Raw genomic sequence first — 25,090 nt, forward strand, 5'->3', positions numbered from 1 at the left:
GAAGGCTGTCAGAGCATTCTGTACAGCTAACATTTCTTTTCTTGATTGACATGCAGGAGAATTTGTCCTGGGCTCCATTTGGCTTGAATGCATTTGCCTGCCATGTGAGCCCGCCATGTATAGTCTGATGTGCCTGTTGACAGGGTTTGGGCTCCAAAGGGTTGCAGGAAAGGAAGTCCCTTGTTGTGGTTCCAAGCCTCTGCCCACCGAAGGAACTCTGCCCTTAGACAAAGAATGATAGGAATCAGTGTTTCCAAGTCTTGAGATCGTTGACACCAGAGACTTTTTAAGTACCAATGAAGTTTCCTCATATGCAGTCTTGCATATGTAATTAGAAGAATGCATGAGGTCATGAACCCTAGGGCTTGCAGTACTTTTCTTGCAGATAGCTAGGTCTTGGAGGCCATTAGTTTGAAGTAGTTTGTCAAATGAACCTGCTTTTCTGGAGTGAGGAATGCCATCTGGGAAGTTGTGTGCAAGCTTGCTCCCAGGAATACAATCTTTTGTCTGGGCACCAGATGTAATTTCTTTCATTGATGGTGTACCCCAGAGAAGTTAAGTCTCTTTACAAATGCCAGGTGCTGAAGTAGCAATTTCTGACTATTCGCCTGAATCAGGCCATCGTCCAAGTATGGGTAAATTTGAATATTTCTCTGCCTGCAGTACGCAATGGCTGGAGCCAGGCACTCTGCGAATACCCTGGGCACAGTAGATAAGCCAAAGCGAAGTGCAGATTACTGATAGTGCATAGAGCCTGCCCTGAAATGTGGATATTTCATGCAAGATTCCCTTGTGGGGATCTGCAGATAAGCTTCTTTTAAGTCTAGGGTGACTAGTCAGGAGTCCTTGGCTAGCACTGGAAAGCAGCTGTTGTAGTGCAAGCCTTTTGAATTTTGGGACCACCAGGGGGGTGTTGAGAATGGACAGATCCAAGATAGGGTGCCATGAGCTCTCTTTTCTGGGTACCAGGAACAGTCTGGAATAGAAACCCTGTCCCCTTTGCTCTATTGCAACAGGCTGAATAACCCTGATACTGAGAAGAGAAAGTACTTGCTTTTGAGCCTCTGTCCACTGATTTGGAGGAAGGTCTGGCACCCCGCTTGGGGCTGGCAGTGAGTGGAAGTAGAATCTGTATCCCTGGGATACAATGCTTAGGACCCATTTGTCCTGGGTAATGGACATTCCATTTTTTAGCATGCAGGGCAAGTTTTCCTCCTAGGGGTGCAAGTACTTTGGCATGGCTGGCAAGAACGACAGACAAGTCACTGTGAACTTTTTCCATAAGGGGGTGGCTTACCACTCCCGGGTTTAAAGGTGGGAGAACTCCACTGCGTAGATCTCTGCATACCCTGAGACTGTAGTCTTGGCTGTCTGTTGCCCCTGGGTTTGGACTGAGAAGGGCTGGGAGGGACTGGAAAGGACCATTTTTTAGAAGGCCAATGCCTATTGAATATAGGTGGCTGTACCTGCAAGAAACAGTTTGCATAGATTTAGCTTTTTCCTCCATCTTTTTAAGAACTTCTGCTTTTGTGCCAAACAAGTGCTGCTGGTTCAATGAAACATCTAGCAATTTTGCTTTAACATGGTCTGGCAGGATTTGTTCCTTCAGCCAAGCATGCCTTCTCAGTACAGACCCAGTGACAGCAGCCCTGCAAGATGCTTCTAAGGTATCAAAACCACCCTGAAAAGTATGTTTACTAACTTGGTTTGCAGAATGCATCAACTCTTGTAATTCTTTATTCTCTGCACAATCCGGAAGCAGCAACATTTTCTGTTTAGTTAGTTCCATGATATGCTGCTGTTACTTCAACGTGTGAAACTGGCAATTTAAAGCCCTTATGGCAAGGGTTGCAAAGGTGTATACCTTCTTACCCCATCTGTCTAAAGCTCTAGAATCTCTGTCTGAAGGGGTAGGGTTTTTGGCTGCAGTGGCCTTAATACCTTTAGGTCCCTGGGAAATGGTCTCTGGATCCGCAGTGGGATTCTTGAAGAGAAATGTGCGAGTCAGGTACTCTGTAGTACCTGTCAGGCTTTCTAGGAGCTGGTGGTAAAGAATCAGGAGTAAGACTGGACTCCATGAAGACATCACCTACAATATCCACGACAGGGGGTATTAGCTAGAGGCTTGTACTGTGGCAAGTCTAAAAATTCTCTGAGTCTCTTTTTGGACTGTGGGTAGTCCAGGCATTCCCAGCAGAAATGTTCCCTTAAGGTATGCAAGGTTTCACCAAAAGAAAAGTCTTCTGCAGGGGAGGCAGAGTGAATGGAATCCTCATAGGTAGATAAGGGAATGTCCTGGTAATCAGAGTAATCAGACTCACGGTCTGTAGAATCAGAAGGAAAATCAATCCTTTGTCTTACAGAGGGGAAGACTGGCTTCCCCTAATTAAAGTTATAAGGTCTTCAGTAATTCTAAGCATTTGTTTCTGTGGCATGGGAGCTTGAGCATGCTCTTTGGACGTCTTCTTTTTTAGGCACAGTGCGAACTCTGGGCCTGAGAAAGTCAGCAGTTTTAGTCAGAAACAAAGATTTCAGTTTAATTCGAACATCGGAAGGTTGGAATGCACCCTCAGAAGCCAGTGCCTGCACAGCAGCTCCGGACCCATCCAAGGTAGAGACATCCACAGGTTCCAAAGTCAAAGAAGCAACGCGCGGCATACCGGACTCCAAATGCGTCTCAGCAGAGGCCTGCGAATCTGTAGAAGCAGGTATCAGGGGCTGTGAAGGACCTCACTGAGTACCGGCCTATGCGGTCTGTCCCTGTCTTTATCCTCAAATTTTTTTCGGAAGATCAGTAAGATGGCTTATAGAAGCCATGTCAGAATACAGAGAATGAGAGCGAAAGAATTTAGCGACAAAAATAGCCAGACGAATAGTTCGGGTGTTGAACAAGGCACAAAACCGACAGCGAAGAACGTCATGGTCTGGGCCTACACAGGTGACGCAGTAAGAATGAAAATCTCTGAGGTATTTGCTTTCCACAGGCAAGACAATTAACTTTTTCTGACATTGGTAGAGCAAGAAAAAAGTATTCCCAAACGAGGTACTTATCTTTTAGAAGACTTCAGGTCTGAAACTCAAAAAATGAAAATTTCAGGCGGCGACCGACTGGCACTTGCAAACTGCTTCTGTTTCGGACACTACACGGCAAGAAAAGCTGATGTAATGACATCAGCTGCATGTTTTATACCCCTGACATCATGGAAGAGGCGACTGCATCCAACAGAGAAATCCCAAGACTCTGGTATTTGGGCCGATTGAGGGCTACCTGTAGGCAGATAACCCAAGTGCGAGGACTGCAACAGTGAAACACGAAGAACATCTGCTTCTGCTACGGGCTCCCCAGCAAGCAAGACTGATGTAATGGCATCGGCTGCCTTCTTTTATAGCACTGACGACCTAGCGTCAGATTACAGGCGACAGCAGCCGACGCAGAAAAACACTGACACTGGTATTTGGGCCGGCCGAGGGCTACCACAGCAGGGATAACCCACAGGTGATTACTACAACAGTGAAACACAAGAACATCTATAATTTCTTCTACGTCTGTAAGGTATGTACTCACTAGAACTCTGCATCTGTGTTGTCTGTTTTTGTCCTCCCTCAATGGACAGGTCTCGGATCAGACATCGGATTCGTCCTCAGACTCAGACGTTAAGCTCCGTAGCTCAAGCTCCCACCCCTTACCCATAACCCCTCTGTTTTCATTAGTTACCTCAGATCAAGTTTGCCCATTTATACAGTTAACCACAAGAAAACAAAATAGCAAACAACCATTAAAAATTTCTGAGGCAAAAGAACAAAGTATTTCTAAACACTAACAATGTTAAACAGAGAAAAGAGTTTCTGGAGCACACACATCAAGACTGTTAAGAAATATCCTTCAGGGCATACCAGAAGACAAGCATAAGGACAGGAGACGGAAGGGCTGGAAGTTGAGGAAGGAAGACAAACAAAACACCACACGAGTGCAGAGTTATGGCAAATACATAACTATCCGTTGTAATCTTTTTCACCCATTCCTCGACCGATGGGACAAAGTCTCTAGAGGGACTAGTCTTGGATGGTCTTCAAGGCCCTCCTTTTCATTCCAGAGTACAGCAGCATCAAAAGCTGCTCCAATTCCTAGATAGTGCGTCTAACTTTAATGCGATATGAAGGTATATGCATTAGACCATGTAGAAACTGCACAGATGTCAACTGAGGTTGAAAGCAGAAGATGCGGACATGGCCCTGGAAGAATGAGCTTTGGTACGCATGGGTAATGACCGACCTTTAGATTTGTAAAAAAAGTATAATGCAATCAGGCAGTCATCTGGCTAAGGTTATCTTTGACACTGGTTTTCCCTACTTAGCATTGGAAAAGGAGATAAACAGCTATTCCGATTTCCTTTGATCCTCAATTGTGATTGTAAAATGAGTAGTCTATGCACATCCAATAAATGGAGCACATATTCGCCATTATTAGAAAAATTTGGGAAGAAAACTGGCAGGTTAATAGTCTAGTTAATGTTAGCTTCTCAGACCACTTAAGGCAGAAATGAAGAGTTTATCCAGAGGGATACTCTGTCCTTTTGAAAGATTAAATGAGGTGGCTGGGAAGAAAGAGCATGGAGGTCCAATACCAGTCTAGCCAATGTAATGGCAACCCAAGAAAAGTGTTTTCCAAAACAGAAACTCTGTTCTGGCTGCAGACTCTAAATGGGGCAGAGTCAAGGCTTGAAGGATAAGTATAATGTCCCAAGGGGGATCAAGTCCTTAATAGGATGCTAAGTAGCAAAGTGCCCTTAAGTAATGCTTTGCACAATTTCAAAGGAAATTAGAGAAAAATTCCTTTTGCCCATGTGAACATTTGATATTGCAGCTAGTTGTACTCAGCTGTTGAATAATTAGCCCTTTATTGAAAATAGGTGCCAGAAAACCCAGAATAGCTGGAAAAGGTGCTGAAAAGAGATCTAGATGTCTCTGCTGGGGCCAGACGGATAATCTTTTCCACTTGCTCTTGTAAATTTTCCTGGCAAAGGCCTTCTGAGATGACAAAGAAGATCATCTTGAAAAGCCTGCAATGCTAATAGCAGTGCTCTCATGTCAAGGATGTTTATGTGAAGACTGGCCTCTGTCTGGGACAATGCCCCCCACCTTACTTGGGAGACATCCGTGTTCACTGCGGCCTTCTTGTGGAAGAACTTCTTCTGCATGTATTCACCATGCTATGTGATACAGATTTTCGTAATTCGAATGGGTGCCATCAGTGAATGTGGTCAGATGGACCACAGTACCACTGGGGTCCACTGCAACACTTCTGTGCAAGACAGCCAAAAGTATTAGAACTATCAATGACGTCACTGATCCCAGTAGTTAAGATTAATTTGGTAGGAGGAAAGGGATGAAAGGAAACATGTGAACCTTACCTGTTGTCCACTCTTTTTTGCTGTGGTAGAGTTGCTATTTAAAGCCAGACATGTAGATAGGCACCAGTGAACTCCAAGGATTGGAATGGGTAGAGCTGTGAATTGTTATAATTTATAGTAAAAAGGTACTATGCTAAAGGCTTTAAGCCAATGTGCTAGAGGAAAAAGCTGGCGCATTCTAGGTTTTGTTTTATTAAAAGAAGTATAAGAGAACGTTGGTCTTGTTCGTGATTCTTTATTGGAATTATTTGCAGTGGTTCATAACTATACTAATACCTAGTCAAAGACTTAGGTAGAGCAAGTAGTCCCTGGTTTGGACGAGTAGAAACCTGGTGGAAGCAGATAGGAGCCAGCTGTCTAGATGAGGAAACACCTGAATAAGTGCAGCCTAAGGTGAGCAGCAACCACGGACATCCATTTGTAGAACACCGTGGGGGGCTATGATGACACTAGAGGGCAGTGCTCTGAACTGGCAGTGACTGGCTCCAAGCCAGAAGCGTTTACATCTCCTGGAACACGTGTATCTTGATATGGTAGTACACACCCTGGAGATCTATGGAGCACATCCAGTCATCCATCCTTAGCAATGGTAGGATGGACTGAATTGGGATAATCTACAACTTCACAATGCTTGACATAGTGATTTAGACTACTGAAATCCAAAATTGGTCTTGAGTAAGTTCCAGATCACTGATGGTTTTTTTTTGGGGGGGGGGTGTCTGGATGACACCTTTTCCCTAGCAGCTGTTCTATTTCTGTGGCTGCAGCTTTTCTCTGATGGGGTGGAACGTCAGGGACTCTTTTGTTACATTTCAGGAGAAGGAAAAATAGTATGCAATAAATTACAGCTGTGTACACTTAGCATAAAAGTAGATGTTCAAGTGTATTCACTGTTGCAGTCATCACATTTGGGTTATCCCTGCCAGGGTAGCCCTCGGCTAGCCCGAATACCAAAGACTTAGTATTTCTGCGTCGGTTGCTGTCGCTTGAGGACTGATGTCAGGTCGTCAGAGGTATAAAGGAAGGCATCCGATGCTATTGCATCAGTTTTTCTTGCCCTAACCTGTCAGAAGCCCCCAAAGTAGGAGGCCAAGCTCTGGTGGAAGAACCCCACCAGTGGAAAATAAATACCGATATGTCCCTTGTAAGGAAAGGAGAAAGTACAGTTTTGTACCTACCATAAATGTAGATGTTCGAGTGTTCACACTGCTGCAGTCATCACACTTGGGTTATCCTGCCGTCAGGTGGTCCCGCAATCGGCCAGAGTTCCAAAGTCTTGGTCCGGCGTCGGTTGCTGTCGCTTCTTCCCTGATGTCAGTGCGCCAGGGGTATACAATATGCATCCGATGTCATTTTCTTCAGTTTTTCTTGCCCCAACGTCAGGTGCCCCCAAGTAGGTAGGCAATACATATTGCTAATCAAAAATATACATATAAAATAAAAACAATACCTTCAGTTACCAGCAAATACACCCCAAAAGGTTGTATAGGATAGAAAGGTATAGATAAGGCCAGCTAGTTCAGAGGGGATGGAGGGAGGGTAACCTGGACTGCAGCAGTTTGAACACTAACATCTACATTTATGGTAGGTACAAAACTGTACTATGTTCATTGTGTTACACTGCTGCAGTCATCCACACTTGGGTTGAATCCCAAAGCTAAGGTTGGGTGGCTGGTCAGTTAGGATTGGCTATGAAGCCCTGCAGAACTGCAGTGGCAAATCCTGCTCTGGATTTAGAGTAAAGAGGCAGGTGATAATGCTTGGCGAAGGTGTGCACTGAACTCCAAGTTGCAGCCTCCAAAATTTCCTTGGTAGGTATTCCTCTGAGAAAGGCTATTGAAGTGGCTGTTGCCCTGGTGAAATGAGGCCTAATGTTATTATGGACTGATTTTCCATGCTGCGTGTAGCAGTACCGAATACATTGTCCTATCCATTTGGATATAGTCTGCTTTGAGATAGCCTTGCTTTGTGATCCTGCAGCATATGCTACAAACAGTTCAGTTTTCCTGAAAGCTTTTGTTTTGTCCAAGTAGAAGCATAGCTGTCTGTGCATGACCAAAGAATGCAGAAGTTTCTCCCCTTTATTTTGGGGGTTTGGATAAAAAGTTGGCAAATGGATGGTTTGGTTAAGAGCCACACTAGATACCACCTTTGGCATGAAGGTAGGGTTTGTCCTTAAAGATACCCTGTCCTGATGAAAAATTATAAAAGGTTCCACTGCCATTAATGCCTGTAGCTGAGACTCTTCGTGCTGAAGTTACTGCCAGGAGCAGAGCTGTTATCCATGATAAAAATTTTAGATCGGCTGTATTGGCTGGCTCAAAAGGTGGTAGGGTCAGTTTTTCCAAAATGAAATTGAGGTCCCAAGTTGGTGTTGGTGCTCTCCAGGGCGGTCTTATGTTTTTAGCCCCTCTGAGGTACTGCTTTAACAAGGGATGAGAGAATAAAGGAGGATCCGTGTTGTAATGTGCAGAAATGGCAGAGGCGTGGATCTTAATTGATGAAAAGGATGGGCCTCTGTCCAGCATCTCAGTTGAGTATTGTAAAATCTGAGGAATGTTTGGAACAAGAGGGTCAAGGCTGTGAGCCTGGTTCCAGGCGCAGAATCTCTTCCATTTCTCTGGGTAAGCTTTCCTGGTGCTAGGCCTCCTGGCCTCCAAAATGACATCCATAACAGCTTTAGAGAGAGGTGTTGCCGGTTTGACTAAAGTATCTGCCATGCAGCCAGGTTTAGGGTTTTGAGCTGACCGTGCAGGATTTGATTGTTTTGTTGAGTCAGAAGGTGTGGAATTTGGAGCAAAATCATTGGTGGGCCCTGAGCCAAGTTCCTTAAGATAGGGTACCAGTGCTGGGGTGGCCAGTCTGGAGCAATCAAGATTATCTGTGGTTTTTCTTGTCTGGCTTTTCAGAGTACCTTTGAAAGGAGAGCCAGTGGTGGGAAGGCACAGACGTTTAGGTTTTTCCAGCTGAACAGAAGAGCATCCACTTTCCATGCTTGTTTGTGATAAGTCCCTGTGCAGATTTTTTGTAGTTGGCAATTCAGTGGGGAGGCAAAAAGATCTATGTCTGGGCATCCCCATTTTTGTGTTATGCTGAAAATTTGTGGATTCAATTTCGATTCGTAAGGGTCCATGATATTTCTGCTTAGGTCGTCTGCCAGAGTATTTTTCTTTCCTGGCAGGAATTGTGCTTGCAGGTGAACTTGGTACGTTAGAGCTGTGTTCCACAAGGTCATGGCTTGCCTGCATAGGGGATAAGAATGAGTGCCACCTTGCTTATTTATGTACCACATTACTGTGGTGTTGCCTGTCTTTAGTAATAGTTGTCCTGGATGCAGAAGGTCCTTGAAAGCTGTTAGGGCATTTTGAACAGCCAACATCTCTTTGTGATTGATGTGAAGATGCATCTGGCCTGTGGTCCACTTGCCCTGAACGCATTTTCCTGCCATGTGTGCTCCCCAGGCGTAATCCGAAGCATCTGTTGTTAGAGTTTGCCTGGCTGTGGGTTGGGGAAAAGGATGACCCTTGTTTAGGTGACATGCCTGTGCCCACCATCGAAACTCCTGTTGTAGGCAGGGAATCATTGGAATTACTGCTTCTAAACTGAGTGTGGTGATTCCAAACACTTTTTAGGTACCATTGTAATTTCCTCATATGCAGTCTGGCATATGGTATTAGTAGTATGCAGGATGCCATGAATCCCAGGGCCTGCAGGATTTTTCTTGCAGGGAGATGGGACTTTTTTGCCAGTAATTGAAAATATTGAGTTAATTGAACTTGTTTGTCTGGCGTGAGGTAAGCCATCTGGGCCGTGTAATCTGTTGTGAGGGCACTAGTTTTGACTAATTTTCGTTTACTGTGTACCCTAGAGAAATTAGCAACTTTTTCACAAACGCCAGATGCTGTAGAAGAACGTCCTTTGTCTCTGCTTGAATGAGGCAGTCGTCCAGGTACGGATATATTTGAATTCCTTTTTGTCTGCAAAATGCAATTACTGGTGCCAGGTAATTTGTGAAGACCCTGGGCACAGTAGATAAGCCAAAGGGCAATGCAGAGAATTGGTAGTGCATTGTACCAGCTTTGAATCTGAGATATCTTCTGAAATTTTGTCTGATAGGGGCATGCAGGAATGCCTCTAAGGTCCAGAGTAACAAGCCAAGCCTTCTTGCCCAGCATGGGTAGAAGCTGCTGTAATGTCAACATTTTGAATTTTGGAATATCCAGGTAAGTATTAAGAATTGAAAGGTCCAGTATGGGCCTTCAGGCTTAGTCCTTTCTGGGGACCAGGAAGAGTCTTGAGTAAAATCCTTGTCCTTGGTTCCTGTTGTGATACTTTTTGTATAGCTTTCATGTCCATGAGGGCTGAAATTTGTTTTTGTGCCTCTGCCCATTGATTTTGTGGCAGGTCTGGCATTCCTTTTAGCTTTGGTAAAGTATGAAAGTGGAATCTGTAACCTTGAGACACAATATTCAGGACCCATTTGTCTTGGGTGATTGTTTGCCAGTTTTGAGAAAAAAAGTGCTAGTTTTGCCCCCCAAGGGGGCTTCCAAAAGGGACGTGCTTGGTGTACGCAGAGGAAAGTCATTGTGACTGTTTCCTGCAAGGTTGAGACTTGTCCTCACCTCCTTTTGGGGTTGAGGTGCCCCACTGTTGTTGTCTGTTTGAGCCTTGGGGTTGAGATCTGCCTCTTCGGTGTCTGTACCTGACTCTCTGTGGCCTGTCTGACACTGGAAAGGACAAATTCTTTGTTGGGCAATTTCTGCTAAACCAAGGTGGCTGTAACCTGTAAGAAATCCTTGACTATTTGCATTGATTTAGCTTTATCCTCCATTTTCTTTAACACCTCTTCTGCCTTAACACCAAACAAGGTATCATGCTGTAAAGGAGCATCCAAATATTTTGCCTTAACATGATCAGGTAAACTCTGATCTTTTAACCAAGCATGTCTTCGAATAACAGAACCTGTAAAGTACAGTTTTGTACCTACCATAAATGTAGATGTCTGATAGGTATGCATCTGCAGTCGTTAATCTCAGCCTTACCACAGGATACGTGCCCAAGGAGTGGCGTACGACAACTGTGGTCCCACTCCATAAAGGCGGTGCCTCTACGGACCCTGGTAATTACCGCCCCATAAGCTTAACAAGTCTAGTCTGCAAAGCTATGGAGAGGATCATAATGGAGCTCATAAACAAAGATATAGGGGACTTGCAGACATTGGACCCGACACAGTTTGGCTTCGTCAAGGGCAGATCATGCCTTTTGAACTTGGTCGACTTCTTCGAAACAGTCACCAAGGCCATTGATGAGGGAAAGGCAGTCCATACAGCCTACCTTGACCTTGCAAAGGCCTTCGACACAATACCTCACTCGGGTATTGTAGAAAAACTTACCAGCTTAAATGTAAACCCATATATCAAAAGATGGGTTGCAAACTGGCTTAAGGACAGAACCCACAGGGTTAGAGTTGCTGGTGCTATGTCAAACTCCAAGCCGGTCACAAGTGGTGTCCCACAGGGCTCGGTCCTTGGCCCCCTATTGTTCGGCATCTACTTCTCAGAAGTACAGGCCAACATGGGAGGACTTTGGCTGACAGTTTGCAGACGACTGCAAACTGGGCGCCATAGTGGAAAGTGCATCGGACACGGATATCCTTCAGAAGGGACTCACGGAAACAGATAGCTGGTGCCAGAGCCATGGCCTGAAGTTAAACGCCAAAAAATGTATAGTCATACCCTTTGGGAAAAACAAGGTAATCCCAAGCTACCATATAGGTGGCAATCCACTAAGCACAGAAGAGGTTATCAGGGACCTGGGGACCCAGGTTGACAGTGGCCTTTCTTTTGACACTCACGTTGCTAAAGTGGTTAGAAAGACCTTCTACATTGCCCACCTGATCATAAAGGGATTCACATCCAGATCTAGTGAGGTCATTGTTCCCCTGTACTCTTCACTTATCAGACCAATGATAGAGTACAATGCCCCATTCAGGATGTATCTCACCAGACATCTGCAGCAATTGGAGAGACCCCAAAAGTTCCTCACCAAAAGGATAAAGGGACTCCAAAATCTGTCATATGCTGCCAGATTGAAGAAACTCCAGCTCTATTCAGTTGCATACAGTCTGCTCAGAGGTGACATGTGCCTGACATACAAGGCCATGTTCAACCCGGAATTAATGGACATGCTCCACCTCAAAAAATCCAAATCCACCAAAACCACTAGAGCAAGCGACTTAAACCTTAGCACGGTTAAATAGGACGTGCTGGAGGGACAGATTTATCACTCAGACTCCCTATGCTATGGAATAAAATCCCGATCCATGTGAGGCAGAGCACCTCGCTGGCTCTGAACAAGAGAAATCTTGACCTGTGGATGGGAGATCGTAGGTTTATCTCGGGAATCATCTCTATGTCACTGCTGGACAGAGGCACAACAAACTAAAGGGCACAGTATTTTTTCATATAAGGGGTGGCATAAGCCACAAAAATTTGGGCTATGTTTATAAATGCCTTAGGGCAGATAGCCTAGTATAAACCTATGAACCTATGAACCTATAACATATGGGTTTGTCCTGCCTCAGGCAGCCCTTCAGTCGGCCGGATTCCAAAGTCTGGGTCTGGCCTCGGCTGATGTCGCACTTTCCCTGACGTCAGAGCGTCTAGGGTATAAAAGCATCAGCTGACGCCATTTTCCTCAGTTTTTCTTGCCCCAGATGCCAGGTGCCCTCTAGGAAGGCTAAATTTGGACAGATGCTGAAAATTTCAAAACATTTACAAATTATATACATGTATAAACAAACAAATACACCATAATAGATTCCCCCAGCTAGCTAAAAGAGGGGTAAGTACCCTAGGAATACCACAGAGGGGAAGGAGGGAGGGTAATCCTGACTGCAGATGCATACCTATCGGACATCTACATTTATGGTAGGTACAAAACTGTACTATGTCCTTCAAGGATGCATCTGCAGTCATAACATATGGGTAGAATACCATAGCCAATCTGGGGGAGGAGGTACTAAGAAAAGGATGGTGTAGTTAAGATCCCCTGCAGGACTGCAGTTGCAAACCCAGCTCTGGATCTAGAGTATAAAGGTAGATGGTAATGCTTGGCAAATGTATGCACGGAGCTCCAAGTAGCAGCTTCTAAAATGTCCTTGGTTGCCACCCCTCGTAGGAAGGCTGTAGTGGTGGTCGTGGCCCTTGTGGAGTGAGGCCTGATATTTTCAGGAACTGTCTTTCCATGAAAGGAGTAGCAAAATCAAATGCAATTTCCTATCCATTTTGAAATTGTCTGTTTGGAAATTGCTCTTCCTTGCACCCCAGTTGCATATGCTACAAAAAGTTGGTCAGTTTTTCTGCTAGTTTTTGTTCTGTCCAAGTAGTAGCGTAATTGTCTGTGTATATCCAGGGTGTGCAAAAGTTTTCCCCCTCTATTCTGTGGATTAGGGAAGAATGTAGGCAAGTGAATAGCTTGGTTCAAGGATACCCTAGATACCACCTTTGGCATAAAAGTAGGATTGGTTCTTAGGGACACCCTGTCCTGGTGGAAAATAAGAAAAGGCTGCACTGCCATTAATGCTTGTAACTCAGATACTCTTCTTGCTGAAGTGATTGCCAGAAGGAATGCAGTTTTCCAAGATAGAAACTGTAGATCCGCTGATGCTGCTGGTTCAAAAGGGGGTAGTGTCAGTTTCTCCAGCACAAAGTTGAGATCCCAGGCAGGTAGAGGGGGTCTTCTTGGAGGTTTAATATTTTTGATCCCTCTCAGAAATTGTCTGAGGAGAGGGTGTGAGAAGATAGGTGGATCCACATTGTATTCTGCTGAAATTGCTGAAGCATGAATCTTAATGGAAGAATACGACAGGCCATTGTGGAACAATTCTGCTAAGTATTCTAGGATATGTGTTATGTTTGCCAATGTGACATCTGAGCCTTCTGATATGCTCCAAATGAGAAATCTCTTCCATTTAGCTGAGTATGTCTTCCTTGTGGAAGGCCTGCGAGCCTCCAGGATAATGTCCTTCACCCTCCGAGATAAAACAGTTTGATTGGGATTTAAGGAATTTTCCAGGCAGTTAGCTGCAATGTTTTCAAGTTTGGATGCAGGGTCTTGAAATTGTTCTGCGTCAGAAGAAGAGGCCATAGGGGGAGAGGCCATGATTTTGCCTGAGACATGCTTCTCAATAATGGATACCAGTGTTGTCTTGGCCAGTCCGGAGCTATTAGTATCACTTTTGGCTGTTCCTCCCTGATCTTCAGTAGAACCTTGTACATCAATGGGAGAGGTGGGAAGGCATATACTGTTAGGGCTTTCCAGCTGAAAGAGAGAGAGTCCACCCTCCAAGCTTGTGGGTGGTATGTCCTTGAGCAGAACGTCTTCAGTTGATGGTTGAGTGGGGAGGCGAACAAATCTATCTCCGGCATTCCCCATGTCTTTGCTATGAGTTGGAAGATGTCTGGGGTGCAGCATCCATTCGTGTGCATCCATGGTAGTTCTGCTTAAGCTCTCCGCCAGTGCATTTTCTTTTCCTGGCACGAATTGGGAGTGTAGCTGGATATTGAGATTCAGGCATAGTTCCCACAGATTCACAGCCATCCGGCATAGAGGGTAAGAATGTATTCCTCCCTGCTTGTTTATGTACCACATGACCGCGGTGTTGTCTGTTCTTATTAGCAGGTGTCCTTGTTGGAGGAAGGGTTTGAATGCCTCGATTGCATGCCTCACTGCCAGCATTTCCTTTTGGTTTATGTGCATGCTTAGCTGTCCTTGAGGCCATCGGCCTTGGATACATTTGCCCTCCATGTGTGCTCCCCATCCTCGGTCTGAGGCGTCCGTGGTGATGGTCTGCCTTGGTTTTGGTTTGTTGAAAGGCAACCCTCTGTTGGACTGGCAGGCCTGAGCCCATCACAGGAATTCCTTTTGAAGGCATGGAATGATTGGTATTATGGTTTCTAAACTGTGACTGTGTTGAGACCATACACTCCTGAGGTACCATTGTAATTTCCTCATATGCAGCCTGGCATGCGGTATTAGAATTATGCAGGATGCCATGTAACCCAGGGCCTGCAGGATTTTCCTTGCAGTAAGCTGAGTTCGTCTTGTCAGAATCATGAAGTAATCTGGAAGTTGTTTTTGTTTTTCTTCTGTGAGAAAGGCCATTTGGGTGGTTGTGTCCAGATCTGCACCCAAAAAGGTTATCCTTTGGGATGGTACTAGTCTTGACTTTTGGATGTTGACTGTGTATCCCAAGGTCTGTAGCAGGTGTATGGCATAGGCCAAGTCCTTTATCAAATTTTTCTTGTTGTCCGCTTGTATTAGGCAGTCGTCCAGGTATGGATAAATTTGAATTCCCTGTAGTCTGCAATGTGCAATTACTGATGCCAGGTATTTCGTGAATACTCTGGGCGCAGTAGATAAGCCAAAGGGCAATGCTGAGAATTGATAATGCTCTGATCCTGCAAGAAATCTGAGGTGTCTTCTGCAACTTGGTCGAATAGGGACGTGCAGGTATGCCTCCTTGAGATCTAGAGTCGCCAGCCAAGACTCCTTGCCCAACATGGGAAGAAGTTGCTGTAGGGTCAGCATTTTGAATTTTGGCACAATGAGATAAGTGTTCAGTGCGGACAGGTCTAGAATAGGCCTCCATTGGTTTTCCTTTCTTGGTACAAGGAATAGTCTGGAGTAAAATCCTTGGCCTTGTTCTGAACATGGTACCTTTTCTAGGGCTTTCACCTGAAGTAAATTGCTGACTTGTTTTAAAGCCTCTGCCCTCTGATTTGGTAGAAGGTTTGGCATTCCACCTCTTTTTGGCAAAGTGTGGAAGTGAAACCTGTGTCCTTTGTCTATTATTTGCAGTGTCCATGTATCCTTTGTGATATAATGCCAGTTTTTTGAGAATAAAGCCAGCTTTCCGCCCAAGGGTGCTTCCAGTTGATCCCTGGTAGGCGGAATCAGAGTTAAGTCATTGAGCCTGTCCTGGTGTAGTGGTGGTAGTTGTTGCTGTTGCACTACTTCTCTGGTTGGCAGGCTGCCACTGCCGGCCTCTATAGGAGCCCTTCGATTGACCTCTGCCTCTGGGGCGCCTGTTCCTGCCTCTCTGGGCTCTGTCAGAGTCTGGAAAGGACCAATTCTTAGTAGGCCAGTTTCTGCTGAATCTCAGTGGTTGTACTTGCAGGAAATCTTTAACTGTTTGCACAAATTTTGCCTTTTCTTCAACCTTTTTTAAAATCTCCTGAGCAGAGGAGCCAAATAAATTTTGTTTCTCCATTGGAGCATCCAGGAGTTTAGCTTTAACATGGTCTGGCAACGATTGTTCCTTCAGCCAGGCATGCCTTCGAATCACTGCCCCAGTCATAGCTGATCTAAATGAAGCCTCCAGTGCATCATAGCCACATTTTAAAAAATGATTACTAACCTGCTGTGAATTGTGCACCAAATCCTGAAGGGATTTACGGTCTAGGGGTTCAGGAGAAGAAAGTTTCTTATTCAGTTCATCTAACAAATACTCTTGGTACTGTATCATATGAAATTGACAGTTTAATGCCCTGACAGAAAGAGTTGCAGAAGTATACACCTTCTTTCCCCATCTCTCTAAAGCTCTAGACTCACTTTCAGAGGGTAGAGGATTCTTGGCAGTAGCGGCCGCAACCCCTTTAGGGCCCAGAGAAATAGTGTCTGGGTCTGCGGAATGGGCCTTATACAGATGGAAATGAGAATCCGGGACCCTGTAGTATCTATCAGGTTTGGCAGGTGCCGGGGGGAGAGTATCAGGGGCTGTACTAACATCATTGTACACATCATCAATAACATGCAAAACAGGAGATATAGCTAAGGGCCTATGTTGAGGCAAATGCAAAAAGGTCCTTAAATCTCTTTCTAGAATCAGAAAATTCCTGACCCTACCATTGAAAATGCTCTCTCATGGAATGTAGAGTCTCACCAAAAGAAAACTCTTCAGGAGGGGAGGCCGAAGGAATAGATTCTTCAACATCAGAATCCTCATAGGGGGAATAAGCCTCCTCCTGGTGGTCTGTTAACTCAGATCCATCCGTAGACTCATCTGAAGAGTGTTGGTCAGAGGGCTCAGTCCTGGGCCTTTTGTCTGTTGGGGGGTGAGAGCCCCTGTCCGGGTGAGGCTGAGAACCTCTAATTAAAGAAATAAGATCCTCTGCAAGGCTGAGGATCTGAGAACTAGAAGAAGGAGGCCTCTGGGAGGTGGCTTTGGGAGGCAAAGCTTTAGTAAGTTTGGCAGCTTTAGCCCAGGAAAAGGCCTTAATGGACATGGAAGCAGGGGGTCTAGCTGCCCCACGTGCAGGAGTAGATTTGTCCAAAGGTATGGTGTCGGACATTTCCTGGACACTGGTTTCGGTAGGAAGCTCGGTAGCAGACTCAGCCGAGGCCTCCAGGGCCACGGTGGTCGGTTGAGTGGATTCGGTTAAAGGAAGCTCCGAGGACTCTGTTTCGGCCGAAACAGAGACACTCGCGGTAGGCCTTACCGTGGTTTCAGCCGAAACCGCGGGCCGCGAGTGTCTGTCCTTGTCCTTCTGTTTTTTTCACCAAATGTGAAGTCGGAGTCTCCGACGGCATCTTATATGCGAAATTAGCCCCAAAAAATTCCTCTGCAAACTCCGACCGACGTCTAAGAGTTCGTCGGTTGAAGGAAGCACAGGCTGAACAGGCCGAGACGTCGTGGTCTGGGCCTAAGCAAGGGAGGCAGTAAGAGTGGAAATCCTTATGAGGTATTTGTTTCCCACAAGTTAAACAATTATTTACTTTATCTGACATCGGCTGAGGCAAGAAAGAGTCCCCAACGGGGTACTTAGCTTTTTCGAAGTCTTCGGTAGCTGAATTTCTTATCACAGGATCTGACCGACCGGCACTTGGGAATTGCTTCTGCTTCGGGCACCGTGCGGCAAAAAAGACAGAGGAAAATGGCGTCGGCTGATGCTTTTGTACCCCAGACGCTCTGACGTCGGGGAAGGTGCGACATCAGCCGAGGCCAGACCCAGACTTTGGAATCCTCCAGCCGACCGAAGGGCTGCCTGAGGCAGGACAGCCCATATGTTATGACTGCAGATGCATCCTTGAAGGACATCTTAACAGTTCCTCCAAAGGGTATGACATCACGTAAAACCAGCAACAACTCTTTTCACAACACTGTCAAATGACTTTCAAATGTTCCATGAACTACTTTCTGCTGCAAAATATTCATTTCTAGTACATAAAACACAAGCAGCAATCCAGCACAATGGACAACTTCACCGACGTTCCTGGCATGCAAACTATAGAAAACACCCAAAGCACTAGTAACTGCATCACTAACTCAACCTCCCTACCCCACTTTTAAATACAGTTATGTCTTTACATACACTTTTTTTTTTTAATCAAGTATTACTAAGGACCGACAGCAATCAAAGCAAAACATTTAAACCACACACACACACACACACACACACACACACATTTATCTGCTATCAATATCCACGTGTTTATATACATAGATATGTATGAACGTATGTATGCACAACAGCAAAAAAATAAATAAATGCAACTCCAAAAAGTAATGTTAAACATTATGTTTACTATAAAATTTAAGTGTCAATACATACGTTTTGCACTGCCAGTCATTTGCACTAAATAGGCCTCGGCTTTTTTCAGCAAGGGTCTTTCCTATTTCTGTCCCTCCAGCTTTCATCTTCTTGGCATCAGTTGTTTTTTCTGAAAATTCAATCAAGACATTAACTATACAGTGAATAAACAGACACTGTAATGAAATAAGACACTAGTAAAACTAGAGTACCAAAAAATTCAAAATTAAGTTTTCAAAAAGGAGTCCTGTTCTGTATTGGATGGGGATAAATCCTTGACCGATTTTCCCCTAATGATTTGTGGCACACACGCTGAAAGCGGTGGACTGGGGAGGATAGTAGAGGCGCAGATACCAGCTTGTCCAGCTATTTGGCAGCCTAAGTTGATGTACTGCTGACACCTGCAATAGAGAATGTGCACCACTGACCATATGCATCCTCGTGTCACTACACTGCACAGTAATGAACCACACAGCTGGGAGGCTGGACATGTGGAGGGGGGTAGTGTGCATGCAAGCCCTGAAAGCAGTTATAGTAAGGCATGCAAGCTGTCAAGGCAGTTAGTACTGGCAAGCCCACAAGATCAGCAGAATTGGCTACTCCATAATACTGGGTGCCTCCACTGAGAGCATCTTGGCAGAAGGCTCTTGCCCGAAAGGAAAAATAAAATCAAGTAAATTAGTTGCAAGAAGGACAGCCATTTGGCTGATGATGCAGTCCCCCAAGAAAATAATGATTAAATGAAAATGGAACACATTATAGGGTGAAAAACTATTTATGCTGAAAACTGCATAAATACAAGTAACTTCTTATTCATGCAAATGCATTCAATCTTCAGGACTGGGTCAACAGTGGAACCATAAGACAATGCTTTCTGAACAGAGACCTCTACTAGCTGAAAGGCAATCATTCATAGATTCATAGATTCATAGATTATTACTAGGCCCTTGTGAGACTCAAACCCTGCACCTTGTGTTTGTAAGGCAAACACCTTAACCATTAGGCCATCTCCCACACCCATCAATACACAAGTTTTCTAAAGATCATGACTCAATCTCTAACAGTACATTGCAAAGAAAGGATATACTAAATGGAATGAACAGTGACCTGTTAAAATACTGGCATCAAGAATTAACCTGAGAGTATACTTCGTAAAAGCCTCCCTCTTGGCATAGAAGGATAAAGCCCCAACTATGGACCAGCTGACCACAGTTCAAATAGTGAAATGGTCGACTGACGGAGCAGCAGGTTAGGGATGGGCATGCCCATCCTGGAGGGGAGGGCATTCAACTAATTCCTTAAGGAGAGGCATGGACCAAAGAGGGGAGTTGCCCTCTAATGCAAATGACCATGGGGGGCAGGGAAAGGGTAGTTGGTAGGACATCTACAGCCCCCTCCCGACAGAAGTACATATGAATCAAGCCCAAAGACGCCCTTGGGATCCACAACCGGCCCCAGCAATGGGTCTATCTTATATCCTCAGCGACTTTTCTTCAAACATGTAATAGACACCTAAAGAGCAAATGGCCACATTTGCAAATTTTTTCCTTGGGGAAAAATTCAGTGGGGAACTATCAGGAACTGCCCTTTTCCCCAACGCAGAGCAATCTCGGAGTTGGTATATTTAGTTTGGGGGGGGGGGCGCAAAGCCCACTACTTGATTACAGTTTTGAAGTTAGTGTTTTTGCGTACGGCCCCATGAATTTTATTTCCCCAGAGGAAAAAATTTGCAGACAAGGCAGTTCGTGCTTTAGAGCATTTGCTCTTTAGGTGTCGATTTTATGTTCGAAGGAAAATCGCTTCGAGCTTATAATACAGACCCCACCCCCAGGAATAGTGCTGTACTCCAGAGGGTTTGGAGGAATGACAGGTAGACACAGTACAGTTGTATACACTTACCTTAAATGTAGATGTTAGCGTGTATTCACTGTTGCAGTTATCACATTTGGGTTATCCCTGCCAGGGAAGCCCTTGGCCGGCCTGAATACCAGAGACTTAGTCCTCAAGTGACAACAACCGACGCAGAAATACTGACGTCAGGTCGTCAGTAGTATAAAGTAAGGCAGCCGACGTCATTGCATCAGTTTTTTCTTGCCTAACCTGTCCGGAGCCCCCAAGCAGGAGGCAAAGCTCTGGTGGAAGAACCCGACCAGTGGAAAATAAATACCAATATGTCCCTTGTAAGGAAAGGGGAACAACAAGGAAGAATGGTAATAAAGGAGAAAGAGAAGAAAGGGAGATGGAGGCAGGGAAACCAGGACTGTAACAGTGAAAACACTCAAACATCTACATTTATGGTAAGTGTACACAACTGTACTATGTTCTTCATGTTTCACTGTTGCAGTCATCACATTTGGGTTGATTCCCAAAGCTGAGGAAATGGGTGGAGGCAGTCAAGGAAACTAGCGGCTGGCTGGGATGCCTTGCAAGACTGCAGAGGCAAACCCTGCCCTGGATTTGGAGAAGAGAGGCAGGTGGTAATGCTTGGTAAAAGTGTGAACAGATGTCCAGGATGTCCCTGGTGGGGACTCCTCTGAGGAAAGCTGCAGAGGTGGAGGCTGCTCTGATAGAGTGTGTTCTGACACCCCTTGGGGAGGAGGCTTTCCATGCTGTTTGGAGCAGAAGTGGATGCAGAATGCTATCCATTTGGAAATAGTTTGCTTGCAGATAGCTTTGCCTTCTGCCCTGTAGCAAAGCTAACCAGCAATTGATCAGACTTTCTGAAGGATTTAGTCCTGTCTGACAGAATCCGAACTGTCGGTGCACATCTACAGAGTGAAGAATCTTTTCCTCCTTGTTCTGGGGATTAGGAAAAAAGGTGGGCAAATGGATGGATTGGTTGAGAGCCACACTGGAGCCCACCTTGAGCATGAAGGATGGGTTAGTACTGAGGGATACCCTGTCTGCACGGAAGATGATAAAGGGTTCCACAGCCACGAGTGCTTGTAGCTCAGAGACTCTTCTAGCTGAAGTGATGGCTAGAAGTAGGGCTGTTTTCCAAGAGGGGAATTTTAGCTCTGCTGTAAGCAGCAGGCTCAAAAGGGGGAAGCGTGAGCTTCTCTAGTACAAAGAGAAGGTCCCAGGCAGGAGTGGGAGCTCTCCTCGGGGTATTAGATTGTTAGCTCCTCTCAGGAACTGTTTGACCAGAGGGTAAGAGAAGAGGGTTGGCTCAGTATTGTACGGAGCTGAGATGGCAGAGGCATGAATCTTAATGGAAGAGAAGGATAGGCCTTTGTGGAGCAGCTCTGCTAGATAATCTAGGATTTTAGGTAAGGTGGGCACAGCTGTGTCCTTTCCCTGAGACTGGCTCCAAGAACAATATATTTCCACTTTTCTGAACAGGATTTCCTAGTACTAGGCCTCCTGGCCTCAAGGATGACATCCAGCACCTGTTTGCTGTGGGTTGCTGGTTATGTATTCAGGGAATAAGCCAGGCTGCCAGGTTCAGGGTTTGTAGCTGAGGATGCAACATCTGACCCTCCTGCTGGGACAGCAGAGAGGGGGTCTGATGAAGGGGCCAGGGTGGCACTGTTGTCAGACTGCATAAAAGTGGGTACCAATGCTGGCGTGGCAAGTCTGGTGCAATAAGGATTGTCCTTGGCCTGTCCTGTTTGATCTTGAGTAGTACTTTCAAGAGGACGGGCAGAGGGAGAAAGGCATATACGGAGAGGTTTTACCATGTAAAAGGATAGGGCATCCACTTTCCATGCTTGGCTGTAGGGATTTCTGGTGCAAACTTTATTCAATTGAGGGTTTTGGGGGGGAGCAAAGAGGTCCACCTCTGGTGTCCCCCACCTGTGGATTAGAAGCTTGAATGAACTGGGTTCCAGTTTCCACTCGTGCGGGTCCATTAGAATTCTACTTAATTCGTCTACCAGTGAATTTTGTTTGCCTGGCAGGAATTGAGCTTGCAGATGCACTTGGTTGCTCAAGACCGTGTTCCACAGAGCCATGGCTAACCTGCAGAGTGGGTAGGAATGAGTTCCCCATCTTCTTGTTTATGTACCACATGACTGTGGTGTTGTCTGTCTATCAAGAGTTGTCCTGGAAGGATAAAGTATTTGAAGGCTGTCCGAGCATTGTGTACAGCAAGCATTTCTTTTTGATCGATATGCAGGTGAATTTGTCCTGGGCTCCATTTGCCTTGAATGCATTTGCCTGCCATGTGAGCCCCCCATGCATAGTCGGATGCATTTGTTGTCAAGGTTGGGCAGCAGGGTTCGAGTGAAAGGGAGTCCCTTGTTATGGTTGCAGGCCTCTGCCCACCAAAGGAACTCTGTCCTTAGGCAAGGAATGATCTTTACGTACCATTGAAGTTTCCTCATACGCAATCTTGCATATGGAATCAGGAGAATGCATGAGGCCATGAACCCTAGGGCTTGCAGTATTTTTCTTGCAGATAGCTGGGTTTGGTTGGCCAGTATTTTGAAGTAATTTGTCAAATAAAACTGCTTTTCTGGAGTGAGGAATGCCATCTGGGAAGTTGTGTTCAAGCTTGCTCCCAGGAATACAATTTCTTGGCTGGGTACCAGATGTGATTTATTTTCGTTGATGGTATACCTAAGAGAAATTAGGAGTCGCTTTACAAATGTCAGGTGCTGAATTAGTAATTCCTGATGGTCCACCTGAACCAGGCAATCATCCAAGTATGGGTAAATTTTAATGTTTCTCTGCCTGCAGGATGCAAAGCCTGGAGCTAGGCACTTTGTGAATACCCTGGGTGCAGTAGGTAAACCAAAAGGAAGTGCAGAGAACTGACAGCGCATACAGCCTGCCCTGAAAAGTAGATATTTCCTGCAAGATTCCCTTATGGGGATGAGAAGGTAAGCTTCTTTTAAGTCTACGGTGATCAGCCAGGAGCCCTTGGCTAGCATAGGCAGCAAAGAATAATCCACGACCTTGAAGAAAGGAACCGGAACTCTGCTAAAGTCCAAAAGGCTGTATTTTTATTTCTGAAGTATTCCAAAAGTCACAGATAAAAACACACAAGTAAAAGCGCTTGTGTGATTTTACTTGTGTGATTTTATCTGTGACTTTTGGAATACTTCAGAAATAAAAATACAGCCTTTTGGACTTTAGCAGAGTTCCGGTTCCTTTCTTCAAGGTCGTGGATTATTCTTTGCTTGTCTTTGTTTTTTTGTGCATTACTTCACTTGATCTTGTCTAGCATAGGCAGCAGTTGTTGGAGTGTAAGCATTTAGAACTTTGGTACCACCAGGAAGGTGTTGAGAATTGACCGATCCAGGACAGGGCGCCAAGAGTTTTAGTCTGGAATAGAAACCCTGTCCCCTTTGCTCTGCTGGAACAGGTTGAACAGCCCTGATACTGGTAAGAGAAAGTACTTGCGTTTGAGCCTCTGCCCACTGATTTGGGGGAAGGTCTGGCAATCCGCTTGGGTTCGGCAGTAAATGGAAGTAGAATCTGTATCCCTGGAATACAATGTTTAAGACTCAACGGTCCTGGGTAATGTGTTCCCAGTTTTTTGCATGCAGGGCGAGTTTTCCTCCTAGGGGTGCATGTACTTTGGCATGGCTGGGAAGGATGCAGGAGAAGTCATTGTGAAATTTTCCATAAGAGGGTGGGTTAACACTCCCTGTTTTTGAGGTGGAATCACTCCATTGTTTAGACCTGTGCATACCTTGAGACTGTAGTCTTTGTGGTCTGTTGCCCCTGGGTTTGGACCGAGACTGCATGGGAGGGACTGGAAAAGACCAGTTCTTCAAAGGCCAATGCCTACTGAATCTAGGTGGCTGTACCTGTAAGAAATCTTTAACAGTTTGCATAGATTTAGCTTTTTCCTCCATCTTTTTAAGAAATTAGTCTGCTTTTGTGCCAAACAAACATTCTTGATTTAAAGGAGCATCTAGTAATTTTGATTTGACATGGTCTGGCAAGATTTGTTCTTTCAGCCAAGAATGCCTTTTCAGAACAGACTCAGTGACAGCAGCCCTGCAAGATGCTTCTAAGGCAACAAAACCACACTGCAAGGTATGTTTATCAACTTGGTTAGCAGAATGCATTAACTCTTGTAAATCTTTATTTTCTGCACAGTCAGGAATCAACAACATTTTTTGTTCAATTAGTTCCATAATATGCTGCTGGTATTTCAACGTGTGAAACTGGCAATTTAAAGCCCTGATGGCAAGAGCTGCAGAGGTATATACCTTCTTACCCAATCTGTCCAAAGTCGTAAAATCCCTATCCGAAGGGGTAGGGGTTTTGGCTGCAGTAGCCTTAATACCTTTAGATCCCTGGGAAATGATTTCTGGATCCGCAGTAGGATTTTTAAAGAGAAATTTGAGAGACTCAGGTACTCTGTAGTACCTATCAGGCTTTCTAGGAGCTGGACGTAAAATAGCAGGGTAAGACTTGATTCCATAAAAACATCATCTACAATATCCAGGACAGGGGGTATAGCTAGAGGCCTGTGCTGAGGCAAGTCTAAAAATTCCCAGAGTCTCATTTGACTGGGGGTAGTCCTGGCATTCTCAGCAGAAATGCCCTCTTAGGGTATGCAAGGTTTCACCGAAAGAAAAGTCCTCTGGAGGGGAGGCAAAGGGAATGGAATCCTCTGCATCTGAATCCTCATAGGTAGATAAGGGTATGTCCTGGTAATCAGAGGGGTCAGAGTCATCGGACTCATGGTCTGCACAATCAGAAGGAAAATCAATTCTTTGTCTTTTAGAGGAGGAAGGCTGGCTTCCCCTAAGTAATAAGGTCTTCAGCCATTCTAAGTACGTGTTTCTGAGGCATGGGAGCTTGGGAAAGCGCTTTGTTCGTCTGTTTCCTAGGCGTAGTGCGAACTCTGGGCCTGAGAAATTCGGTATTTTTAGTCAAAAATGAAGTAGTCTGTTTGATACGAACATCCGAAGGCCTGAATACACCTTCAGAAGCCGGTGCCTGCACATCGGCTTCAGACCCATCCAAGGTAGAGACATCCACAGGTTCCATATTCGAAGCATCTCGCGGCATACTGGACTCCGAATGGGTCTCAGTAGAGGCCTCCGAATTTGCAGAAGCAGGTATCAGGGGCTGCAAAAGTGCCTCACTGAGTACCGGCAGACTGGCGACTAGCTTAATGGAAGC

General features: G+C 45.2%; 1 protein-coding gene across 1 annotated transcript in view; it reads right to left on the reverse strand.

Annotated features, from left to right (window-relative positions):
- The window catches only part of ZRANB2 (zinc finger RANBP2-type containing 2), a gene marked incomplete in the record, with an annotated part of 1,076,861 nt that overhangs the window by 809,842 nt on the left and 241,929 nt on the right, over positions 1-25,090 (reverse strand). The window contains 1 exon segment of the mRNA XM_044085816.1: positions 18,026-18,134. Within this exon segment, the coding sequence (XP_043941751.1) occupies positions 18,026-18,134 (109 nt within the window).

The sequence above is a fragment of the Protopterus annectens genome, chromosome 10.part0 (genome assembly GCF_019279795.1).
Source record: "Protopterus annectens isolate FY-2018-M chromosome 10.part0, PAN1.0, whole genome shotgun sequence".
In the NCBI taxonomy this organism is placed as follows: domain Eukaryota; kingdom Metazoa; phylum Chordata; order Ceratodontiformes; family Protopteridae; genus Protopterus; species Protopterus annectens.